Source organism: Ambystoma mexicanum, chromosome 10 (assembly GCF_040938575.1).
Source record: "Ambystoma mexicanum isolate Mex_15411 chromosome 10, UKY_AmexF1_1, whole genome shotgun sequence".
In the NCBI taxonomy this organism is placed as follows: domain Eukaryota; kingdom Metazoa; phylum Chordata; class Amphibia; order Caudata; family Ambystomatidae; genus Ambystoma; species Ambystoma mexicanum.
In genome coordinates, this window is record NC_090932.1 from 126,349,132 (window position 1) to 126,361,914 (window position 12,783).

The 12,783-nt window shown below is 45.0% G+C and overlaps 1 protein-coding gene across 3 annotated transcripts in view; it reads right to left on the reverse strand.

Annotated features, from left to right (window-relative positions):
* The window catches only part of SLC25A37 (solute carrier family 25 member 37), a 119,289-nt gene extending 109,305 nt beyond the window's left edge, over positions 1–9,984 (reverse strand). The window contains exons 1-2 of one of the 3 annotated variants that reach the window (XM_069617605.1): positions 9,583–9,696; positions 9,074–9,395 (exon numbers count right to left, since the gene is read on the reverse strand). Coding sequence is in view for 1 of the 3 variants with exons in the window: in XM_069617604.1 (XP_069473705.1) it covers positions 9,583–9,954 (372 nt within the window). In the remaining 2 variants the exon portion in view is untranslated. Of the gene's footprint in view, positions 1–9,073; positions 9,396–9,582 lie in introns of all 3 variants that reach the window. The other 2 variants (XM_069617604.1, XM_069617606.1) reach the window with 2 other exon arrangements.
* Positions 9,985–12,783: the final 2,799 nt, after the last annotated feature.

The window sequence follows — 12,783 nt, forward strand, 5'->3', positions numbered from 1 at the left end:
TACCAATCCCAGGTTCCTTAAAAAATAGTTTTACAAAGGTAGCGGGCGCCCCTCTCTCGCAAGAACAGACATGATAACCTGTTCAGTGGTTATTAACCACTTGAGAGTTCGCAGCCACTGCTTTTACTCACTGTGCCTTTCACAGATGGGAAATATCCATTTGCATATCAGTCTTTGTCCTGCCCAGCAACCCCATACACGTGTTTCACCCTGATGATCCCCAACAAGGGTGAAACACGTGTATGGGGTTGCTGGTGGTACTCTTGTTCAGATTGGAATTGCCATTGTATTTCGGTGCTGGACTGCCCCTGGGCAGGACAAAGACTGATATGCAAATGGATATTTCCCATCTGTGAAAGGCACAGTGGGTAAAAGCAGTGGCTGCGAACTCTCAAGTGGTTAATAACCACTGAACAGGTTATCATGTCTGTTCTTGCGAGAGAGGGGCGCCCGCTACCTTTGTTAAACTATTTTTTAAGGAACCTGGGATTGGTAACCCTAGGTCTCCTGGGGGCAACCAGACGTGGTCTCCCTCTCACTGTGCTTAGAGAGGCATCAGCTTCACCTCACTGATGATCCCCAACAAGGGTGAAACACGTGTATGGGGTTGCTGGTGGTACTCTCGTTCAGATTGGAATTTCCATTGTATTTCGGTGCTGGACTGCCCCTGGGCAGGACAAAGACTGATATGCAAATGGATATTTCCCATCTGTGAAAGGCACAGTGGGTAAAAGCAGTGGCTGCGAACTCTCAAGTGGTTAATAACCACTGAACAGGTTATCATGGCTGTTCTTGCGAGAGAGGGGCGCCCGCTACCTTTGTTAAACTATTTTTTAAGGAACCTGGGATTGGTAACCCTAGGTCTCCTGGGGGCAACCAGACGTGGTCTCCCTCTCACTGTGCTTAGAGAGGCATCAGCTTCACCTCACTGATGATCCCCAACAAGGGTGAAACACGTGTATGGGGTTGCTGGTGGTACTCTCGTTCAGATTGGAATTGCCATTGTATTTCGGTGCTGGACTGCCCCTGGGCAGGACAAAGACTGATATGCAAATGGATATTTCCCATCTGTGAAAGGCACAGTGGGTAAAAGCAGTGGCTGCGAACTCTCAAGTGGTTAATAACCACTGAACAGGTTATCATGTCTGTTCTTGCGAGAGAGGGGCGCCCGCTACCTTTGTTAAACTAAATCATTTTTAAAAGAACCTTACCTAACAGGATTTAGTTTAGCCTATTAAGTAGAGAACACTTGGGGTAAACTAGAGAGGGCACATTTGCTTTGATGGATAGAATGAGTTACCCGACAGTCGAGTACTTACTTGTGTCTTCTTTCATAGATATCTTTATGTGTAACTTTACTCACATTAATGAATTCCTCTATAAGACCATAGTAATTCTCTTGCACCGCTATATGTAATCTCACACCCAATTATGCAACAAGACTGAAAGCGCCCAGGTGAAAAGTTAGGCATAAAAAGATTTCCTCAAAGCGGATCATTGGAGATCAGCAAAGGTCAAATTGAACACTCTTTCCGCATTCCTGGTCAAAAATGAACTGCCTCACTAATAGGGCATCCTACACCAGCATCCGCCAACATTAACGGTACATAAGTATTTAACTGTACTTTTCACTCCACATTTCTGAAAGAAAAAAACGAATCCTGAAAAGAAAAAAAAAGTCTAAATGATTATTTGTGAAGGTTGTGGGGGTAGCTGGAGGGTAGAGGGGGAGAATGGAGAACGAAGGCCTTTTCTGTTTTACTAGATAAAGGACGTGCCAACATCACAAACGGCACTGCAACTGTGGTCGTTTCGTGCCTACACTTCACTTACAAAAGGGGCACATTGACCAAGGCAAAAGATACAGATTAGAGCTAAACGGCAAATGTCAACACAGAAAACCAACAACTTACTTTGCGTTTCTTCAATGAGATGTGCAATACAAACTATCAAACCATCAGCCAGGTGGACACAAAACACGTGTCACAGCGGCCATAAACATACACGTGTTCCCCCTGCCAGAGCACTGCTGGCGGAACCCTCACCTACCCCTCAGCACACAATGCTGGCAAAATAGCAATGAAGACATAATCTGCGAGCGTTTTAATCCCACTTGGTCACATCTTGTACTTAAAAAGCAACTGTTATGTCAAACAACTAGCAATCACATACTGCTTTAAGGCGTACGATTTGGTTTGTGTTGGGATTCAACCAAATCAAGAGAGTTATGACAATACAAGGCAAAAATATTGTCTACACGCAAGTAGGCTATCTACACTGTAGGATCCTATCCGTAATATGACACAAGAAGCCAGTTATGGAAAATACATTTGTCGATTTGCCTTTACAAGTCCATTTAAGACAGGCGACATTCACTAGCCACTTTTTGCTGAGCTCCACACTGCTCTCACATCCCGCAGGCCCAACATTCTCTGAGCCATGAATACAAAAAGCATTATCAACATGTTACCTTCAGTCATCATGGCCAGCAGGACACGCAAATACAGCACGACCCTGTCCTCTAAAAGTGATTTTGTATCATCATCGGAATTCCATCCATCACAATCAGTTAGCAGACACTTAACATCTTGTCACTATGCTGAGATGGTTCCCAATTGTTCTAACCTGTTCATAGTAAGAGGTACAGTGCATCTATGTTTACAATTTAATAAAATGTATCAACAAATCCAGTTGAACATTAAAATGAAGCTCTTCCTAGTTCGAAATCTACAGAATGCAGGCATCGATTGAAAAACATTGAGTACACAGAAGAAGTTCGAAAATGTTGTATTGGAAATCGCCATTCATGGACCCAAAACAAGGACACATTCTGAAGAATTGTATTCGAGATACAATAAACACAGTTTTAAAAAAACAGGAGGGAGCTCATCGTTTTTTTGGGGGGACTTTAAACACCACAGCTAGGAGTCAGGAATTCAAGATATGGAGGCAAAAGTGAGAGGAAATGTCTAATACAGGGTCATTGGAGATTTGGGGTGGGGGGCTCGACAATTGCTACAGGAGACTTTTTTTTTAAAGAAACTGAAAATCCGCAGAACTGTCTCCGGGGGTAGGGGATTCATTAGTTTGGGCTGATCCGAGATTAAAAACAGGGCATCAGTAGTTTAGATTAGGCAAGAAAAAGATTAACTGAATGCGGAGTACTTGAATAAGGAGCTGGGAGGAAACATCAAGAGTAACCATAATCTGCCATCAGAAAAAAGAATGAGGAAGGTGGTGTACATTAATCCACTAAGATATCACCTGGAAAGGGCTTTTATAATAACCTACCTGCAATAGCATTGAAGGAACCACCTTTCAATCTAACAAGTGTAGACATAATGGAGAGCACAGATTCATCCTTTAAATAGAAGTGCCATAGTAGTTGTCACTAGAGGTTCCATTTAACACTTTGATACGCTACTGTCTAAAACACTCCAATGAGATGTGTGCATATTCCAGTTAATGTGATCTGCAGTGTGACATTTCCACTACAAAACAACACAAGGAAAAATCTGAGGACTACGCTGAAACTTTTACACCCATCACCACCTTCATTAACTCTGCATTCACAGCTAACCAAGTACCAGCCCGCTCCTTAAAAAAAAAAAAAAAAAAAATAACAGTGTTGACCCTTCTCTACCCAATAACTACCCGACCACTGTCCCATTCCTGCTCAAGAGCCAGCCTACAATCAGATTCAAGCCTACCTCGAAATCAACCACACCGTAGGCATTCGATAATCCTGCCATGCTCCTTCTCCTTGACCTTTCTGGCAAACCTGCCATGCTCCTTCTCCCCGACCTTTGTGCCACATTTGATCTGGTTGACCACCCTACCATTTGCCACCATCTCATCACCTCAGCCGACTTCTTAGCAAATGCCACTGCCTAGATGGCTTCCTTCCTTAATGGAAGAACAATTAGATCCTTTTCCGATACAGCGAATGTACCCCCCATATCCATTCCTTGTGCCCCCCCACCCTCCCAAGGCTCCTGCGTCCCCCCATCCATATGCAACATTTTCACCAAAAAAGCAAACATCCTTGATGGTATCAGCATAACATACAATTATGCCAATAACACTCAAACCCTGAACCCGCTGTCAGGTTCCTACGAAGAGGACTCCCGCACACTTAACATATTCGCCACCATCCAAACCTGGAAGGCTACAAACTACCTTTGTCTCAATGATGAAAAACAGAGATCCTCCTCACAGAATCAACCGTCCGACTGCAGAAGCTCAGCGCACAATACTCTTCTTTTACCATAGATGACTTCTCACCCCAGTCTCAGACTTCTTTCAAACGCTGGGCGTCCATCTAGACTCTGCCCTCTCCAAACAAGTAAGAGCAGTAGCTTCATCAGCAGCCTACACTGCCAAGCTCCTCACCGCAGCCAGACAATTACTTGCACCAGAAAACTGCCCGACCATTGCCAAAGCCATTACAAGGGCAACGTTTTATTATTGCAATGTTTTGTACGCCGGTACCTATAAACAGAACATAAACAAACTCCATACAATTCAAAATAACGCCCCCAAGAGATCATGTTTCAACCACTAGGAAAAATGCCCACTGGCTCCCAATCAAAGAAAGGATCACCTTCAAAACTATTGATTACACACAAATGCTTGAGTAACACTGCCCCACCCTATCTAATCAACAAAATACAGAGAACAAACTCTTCTAGACCAATCAGATCTACTAACCAGCATAGACTCATCTGCCCCAAAGAGCCATGGGTGGGTGGGGGGGAGGGGCGGGGCTGTGAGCTTTCCCTCAATAGCAGTACATCAATGGAACTCCCTAACCACTTTCCTCAGAGCGGAAACCTCTTACTGGGCAAGGCACTAAAAACTTGTCTCTTTGCCTAAAACAGAGCTCTCACCTAAAACGCTTCACAACATGCCCTCTCCATGTCAATGTATACATCCCATTCTGTATGCCAACTGGTCTTTAATTTTTTTCCTATCGCTTGACAATCTCCTTTATACCCATGCATATATGTACACTGCATCAGCTAATTTTGTTTGTTCTCATAACTTGTTTTATAATCCATCTCATTTATACCTATGCCAACATGTACATTGCATCAGCTAATCTCGTTTGTTTCATGTAACTGTTTGCAACAACATTCTCTTATTTACCAATGCCAATATGTGCATTTCTCCGGCTAAGTTTGTTTCATGTAACTGGTTGAAACAACGCCCTGGTGCCTCAGGCTTTGGGCGCTTTACAAATATAAAAAATATAAAATAACGGTGCCGGGCTGTGCATCCTTAGGATCCTTCCCAGAGTTCTTCTGACCTTAATATAGCGAGAACGAGCATTCACAAAGGCAGTTACTTCACAGTAAAACTATGCACCTAGGTGTAAACAAGAAATATTGCATGGGCTTTGTATTCTGAAGACATACCAATAGAGAGACAATTAGGCCTATAATTGATCAACGTGACAAACAGAATTGTATTTGATGCAGGCAGGAAAACTGGATAACACAAGATCATTGTCTTGCACCAACAAACAAATGACATCTTGAATACAGTAAAGTATATTATCTAAAATCTCAGCCTGAATCATTACAATTTTGTACCTACTCAGTACAGTTTGGTCAGTTCTTTCTCTAAAATAGGTGGTGTAGGATTTCATATAAAGTAACACTTGACAGTTTTAGGAAAATTTTGGAAAATGTCTTAGATATCATCAGTCACACCCCGGTCTGAAAGGGGCTGGCCCAGCACATGAAACTCACTGCTGCCCAAAGCATTTTGTTTTTCACCTTCCCTCCTCCTTTGCTGCGTCAGATGGATCTCGGCATCCGTACATTACATAGGTATTGTGGCTGGTGCAGATGCTGGCTGTTAAACCGAAGAGGCTGCCACTTCAGGCTCAGCATAGATGACTGAACTGAGTCCCTCGCCAAACTCCAAGACTGTCACAACTGGAGCCCTAGGCTACAGTGAAGCGCAAAGTGTATTCGGAGATCTGAGGATGAACCAGAATGTGTCCTTTAATAACAGGATCAGAGGTATCGCAGATCAAAGAGCAGTTTATAGTTTGGGCTATTAGTTGTTGCATGCGACACCTATAAACTGAAAGTATTGCATTGCAGTATAGGTAGGGAGGAATGACATGAGGAGGGACACCGTTTGTAGGTGTTTTTTGATTATGTGCCCACCCACTTCCTGACCAATGCCATGCTAATCCCTATGGCCATTCTTACCCATTCCTGACTCTGCCCACCCAAAACACCTGAGCTTGCTTTAATCAAACCTTACCACCATCAGGCGCTGCATTCAAAGTACCTGCCAGTGTACGTTCAAAGCAGTCTGAGATTTTATGACTTATAAACACTACTTGTGTAATAAAAATGTCTTACCAGGCCTATTTTCAGCCACTCGATTGAAAAGCACTCTGCATGTCATTCATTGAAGTGCTGATTAAAAAAAAACATTGGCACATCCAACAGTTTCAGCTTGAATATAATTATTGTGCTTTTGCCAGGCATGGCTATTAGATGCCCAGGTACTCCCAACATTTTGCACCTGTAACCAAAAGGTACCTGTAGAAGGCACAGTCTGATATCACTACTGCTGGGCCTCGCAAGAGCCCTTCCCATGCCTACACAAAAGGCCAAACTTTTGGCAATGTTGTAGATTAGATGCAAACAGGCAGTGAAGTTTAAATCAAAGAACGACAATACTGTCTTGTCTGTATTGTGGCAGTAACAAAGATCCTTGGTAAACAAGGTATTTCATTTAAGGGGCTTAATGAGTGAGAGGACAGCGAGAACAAAGGAAATTTCATTAAATTCTTGAATGTACTTTTAGTTTGAACCTTTTCTTGAAAAAAGTGTGATCCTCCTGACAATGCTACCTACACTCCCCCCTCATCTCAGAATGAAATCATCCAGTGCTGCTCGGAGTGACACTTAAAATAGGAAATGAGCTGAAAGCTTCGGCATGTATGCAATAATGGCAAATGAGAAATGAGATAATCACAAAAAAGAGCAATTGAAAATCTGTGTTTGCTATGTATTACCAATAGCTAGTAAAAATGTTCTAGGTTTCAGGGAATTGGAGGATTTTAATGCAGATACAACCACAGAGTGTTTACATGAATGCCTAAAATAACATGGGGTAGACAGTATATTATGTGTTGCTCAAACCCAACACGGTGCAGCTGTTATGAGTGGAGTAAGTGGTGGTGTACAAGCAAAGTTTCAGAAATACCATCCAGAAGCTATTCATGTTCATTGCCATGCCCATGAACTTACCCTTGTGCTATGCCACACCTGGAAAGCAATAAAGGATGCCAAAGATTTCTTCAATACAATGGAAAATCTTTATACATTTTTCAGCACTTCTCTTATTCATCACCATACATTTAACGTGGTTCAAAACAGTCCGGGTTTAAAAAAAGGCAAACTTGTACAGCTTTCAGACAAACTCTGCAGTCTTGTCAGGTGCGATGTGTAAATGCACTACTTCAGTGCTCTCCATCTCTGCCTTTCAGAAATCGAACCCAGTACAGCAACTGGTTTACTGTTAAAGTTAGAAAATTGTCAATAGTATTTTGTCTCTTTCTGTTCCAGTCTTTGCTTACCACCACAGAGGGCTTCCACACAATCCTCCAAAAAACACTAGATTCAGCTAAAACAGTTGATTTGAAAGAAGCTGTGTTCAATACGTTAAAATCTATGCAAACTACAGAAAGAGTTTTGGAGATGCGGCAAAATGCAGACTCCTTGCTCAGTGATACCAACATTGAAGGTAAGGAAATAGTAGAACGAAGAAAAAAGCAAATGAGCATGGAAGACGGTGGTTGAACAAAATTCTTCTTGCAGAACATGTCAATACAGAAGATGACCTCAGAGCAAAGTTATTTCTACCATGCTTGGATTGTATGATCTCTGAACTAGAACCTCGGTTCTCATTTCAAAGAAGAGATGAGAGGAATTCAGGATTGCAGTCCACTTTCCTCAAACTTCCTATGTGAGGATTTAAGGGAAATTGCAAACCATTCCAAAATACCTTGACCCCGTGGTCAAGTTCATGCTCACCCTCTACAGTGTATAATTTAATTATGTCCCACCACTTTTTAAGTCCACTAGCTATCCCCAGTCAGTTTGACAGCCCAAGAACTAGCAGCAAGTGACTGTATGTTTAATGTGGCAAACTGATAGATCTCCAGCTGGTTAAATACAATGTCTCTATCGGCAAGTCTTTGGCTGTCCTGTCCAAAGGCTTTTGTCCTATATAACCCCATAAAATATTTCCTAGCACTATTGGAGTGGCCGTATAGCTACATGTTAGCAGTACTCCCTAGTATGAGCCGTATACTAGGCAGTATTAACGCTCCAAAGCACGATGCGGCGTGTGCGTTCATATGATATAGTTGTCATCTGTACTTGCCATGGTCTCTAGCCCTGGATCGTTTACAAACCTAGCAATGCCCCTGGGCCAAGCCCACTCTAAAGTCAAATAAATTATATACATGCGTGTTTGCCCCCTTCTCTCAGATGCTGCTTAACACATGCCAGTCCCTTGTTAGATTGCCTCCCTCACAGCTTTATGTCCCACTCACTTACCTGGACCCATTTGCGGTGCAGCCTAGACCCCTCACAAAGTTTCTCTCTTAACACGTCCTTTTCGCATGGACAGCCTGCTTTGTTAACTACACATCAGTCAATATGACAACAATGGGTCCAACTCATTCATTACTAAGTCTTGTTGCCAAGCTTAAAAAGCAGAAGGCAGAAGAATTCTACTCCTCTTTTCTTCCCCCCCCCTTCTTTATGCTAACATTTCCCCCCCACACCTCCCCAAATGTTAGGTATTTACTGCAGGAATAACATTTAAGGAATTTAGGTTTTCAAAAACATGGAATGCCTTACAAATTTGTAATTGAATGGTTATGATTTGCAGGGTAATGCTTTATGTCACAACGTTCATAAGACTAGCAATAACAGATAGTGCTTCAATAACCGGGACAACTTTGCAAAGTCACTACAACTAGCATAGAAGGTCGCGCAAGGGTGAGCCTCATTGAAATATATATGGCATGCCATACCTTTAGCCTCGATCACAGTAATATTAGGATTAATGCAACCATTTCTGTAGCAATGGTCAGGGATGTTTGACGTCTCCCTCTGCAAAGTACTCGATGCACTAAGGGTGATGCACTCTTATGTTGCCACACTGGAAGCACTCTTGGGGAACCGGGTATACAGACTGCCAGCAATTCCTCTCCTAGCACCCATAATGTACTGAATTCAGCTACTATCCCTCGTCGCACCATCACATAGTGAGACTCTTCTACTGTATCCCATCCATTTTCCACACAGTCATCTTGCGGTATTTTTGTAGGCATCTGATCTTCTGCACTGCACGATCTAGAATGCAAAATGACTTTAACGATTGCAGATCGTTGCAAACTCTTCTCCCGACCCCGGATACTTGCCAACCGTGCAACGTTATGTCCTCCATATAAAGACTTCTGAAAGAGCACATGCGCCGGACTCCCCAGTCTCATTTAGTAAGCTTACCAAACTTTGCAGTGACCCCTGACCCCACGCTCACCTTGACAGAGTCCACGGGGTACATGACGGTGTGTTCCAGCACTCCGGCAACGGCTCCAGCTGTCATGTGCGTTCCAAGGGAGGCGCTTGCCGGCAAGCTCTCATACTCGTCCCCTGGGCCCGTGGACAGTACCACCCCGGGGGCCGCAGCAGCCGCCGGCTCCCTGCCACTTTCCTGCGGCTCCATTCCCAGCCCTGTCCCGCCGCTGCGGTGCCGCTCCATTAGCCCCGGGAAAGGGACGGCAGCCGAGATAGTGTACAGGACTGCATGGGCGGAGCTACAGAGCTCCCGCGTGCAGCACAACGTCACCAGAGTCAACGCCAGGGGGCCGCGAGCATTGTCGCTGATGGACACAATGAACGGGCAAATCATCGGAGGACCTGTGACTCTGAATTGCTGGGATTGGATGCAGTTCGCTCCCTCGCGTCATATACGGCCGGCCCTCGATCACAGCAAAAAAAAAAAAAAAAAAACGGTTGATAGATAGACATAAAAAAGGGACCGGGTTGATACTTCCCTAGCCAACCCGTATCTCCAGTGAAAATAGCACCCATCTTAAAAGCTGCAGACGTCCCATTTGACCAAATCCCAACAGTAGGACAATTATGTTGCTCTTGAGGCTAGTTCCCTAGACTATTGTACTGTGACACGTTCATAAACGCTTTTTACAAATATTTAAAGTCCAATTTTAGGCATTTTTTAAAGTGGAATGTGGTAATGTTTTAAGTAACACTAGTGGAATTCCTACTCCACTAGCTTTACTCAAATCTTTAGCCACATTCCACCTGAAAAAGCTATTTACAATGTATCCTGAATATAGTTGCTGTGATGGCGCATTACATGTGCGGTCTGCGCATGTGCATAGCATACATGGCAACATTCAGACGCACCTAGGAGGGAAATTCTATGTCAAGACCGGAGGCTTGGATTATGCTTTCTCTTAAACTTTACTTCTCAAGCAGCACTTCAAAAAAACACCAATAATAACGGTAACAAAGCAAAGACTACAAGTCCCACTTAGTGTTGTGTTCGGTTCTGCTGCCCTTCTAGTGAGCACTAGCGCTCTAGGCCCCGCACACCATCCACAGAAGTACACAAAGACAGGGAGGGACTCAACTGCTCTTTATTACCCTCTACAGAGTTCTGCCTTTCCCGGGCTCTAGTAGCCATACATTCCAACCCTCCCGATTTAGCATAGCTCTCAACTCAAACGCTTTTGGCGGGTGTCACCCGCCTTGTAAAAGGCTGACTCACCCGCCATGCCTCCAGCACTCCCATTCATTTCAATGGGCGTCTCACCCGCCTAAAACAAAATCGGGTGATTTCACCCGCCTTTGCAACACAAATGGTTGAGAGCTATGGATTTAGGCAGGAGACTCACGATATTTAGGTGAAAAATAATGCTATTTTTCACAGTCTCCCACCTAAAATAACTCTAGCCCCAATGCATTCCTATGGGGAAATATGCATCTCCCGATTTCACTGTGGAAATCTCCCTCCCCGGTGCATCTGAATGTTGGCATGTATGCTACTAGCCCTACATCTTCCTCCTGCCAGTCCTCCCCTTGCCAGTGGCTTCCCTCTTCTTCCCTTTAGGTAGTTCTCCTCTTAAGGTGGGCTGGCCCTGTTGTCTTTCACAACACCCCCTTCCCCCTTGCTTATCTTCTTTGTAGGGGTTGGTCTTTCTTCTCCTGCGGTCTGGCGGCCGTTGTGGTATTCGCCTTGATCTTGTTCCCTTTCGCTGTTCTTCCTCTCTGCACCCACGCCAGCACCCGTGTGATATCCTAGTGCAGCTGCCCGGAGTAAGACCTTTCACCCATGACATTCATGCTTGTGGTCCGCAATGTTGTGTCTCTTTGCTGTAGTCCTTGGTTACCTCGTCAGCGTTGACATCTTCTCCACCCTTCTTCTCTATTGGCATTGTCCTTTATGGCCCCATTGGCTGCCTTTCAGCCTGAGCGCTCTTTCCTTCAACCCAAAAGACGCTGGCTTTTGCTATTGTCGATCATCTTCTCTCTTCGTCCTTGGAGGGCACTTTCTGGAAGCTGGTTCTTAAGATCTTCTTGCTGACCATTCAACATCGTAGCCCAGCACTCCATTTCCTTGGCATCATGCTGAACTGCTCTGCTCTTGTCTTTCTCTTTCATGTTGTCCTGATCCTTTGTGCTGGCACGTGTGCCATTCGGTTGCCGCTGTTGTGGGCTGTGTGGTGACAATCCAAGTATTCGTTGTAGTCGTAGATTGGGGTGCCGGGGACCGCCTTCCCATCACCTGCAATCTTCACTGATGAAGAGAAGGCTGCTTGTGTAGAAGGACTTTTGCTGGTCGCATCAGTGGCGGACGTGGTCTCTGGGGTGGTGGTACAGGCCCGGGGCAAGCTGCGTCGAGCTGCCCCGGGCCTGTCAAGCTGCGGGGCAAGCTGCTAGTCGAGGCCCCTGACAGCCCATTTTCGTAATAGTGGCTGTTGATGACTCTAGCCTGGTACAGCTGCTAGCACCTTCTTTAGCCCGATGATGTTGTTGATGCCCCTGTTGCCTGTGGCCTTCTTGGTGACTGGATTCTGCTCTTGGCTCTTGCTCTTGCTTGGCTACGGAGGATGCTGTGGTCCAATTTCCCACTGGGAGGACTAGGTGTTTGCATGCTCATGCCCCACAGTCGGCTGTAATTATTTTGTCTGTTATCTCAAGCAGTGTATGTCCTCTGCTCCCCCTTTGCAGTCTTTGGGGGGTCTCCAGCGCTGAGGCGTACTGCCTCCCTGCCAGTCATCTCCTCTGTGGTGGTTACTTGTCCTTGATGGGTAGGGTGGTACCCTTGGCAAGGGGCGTATGTGGAGCAGCCCCGGCCATGAAGTGTGCCATTGCTGTGCGCTGTGCTATGTTCAGCATTGTGATAGTCACATAGTGACATGCCCTTACTAGCATCGACATATGCACTCCGGAGGAGTAGTCTTGGTCACAGTCAGAATTGTGAGCGTTGCCTCTACAACCCAGCTTTCCTCCGTAGGCGGGTGGGGGACACTTATTGTCCCTTCCTTCTTCCCCCAGTGGCCTGTGTGTGCCGGTGTGTATGGCGATGTGCTTCTCTTGATGGGATTCCATTTTTGTCTTGGATCTTATCGCTTTGACATCCCCCGGTACAGGTTCTGGAGGGCCTGGGTTTAGGTGTGGTGCCCAATTTGTCCACTCATTCGACTGGGCATGT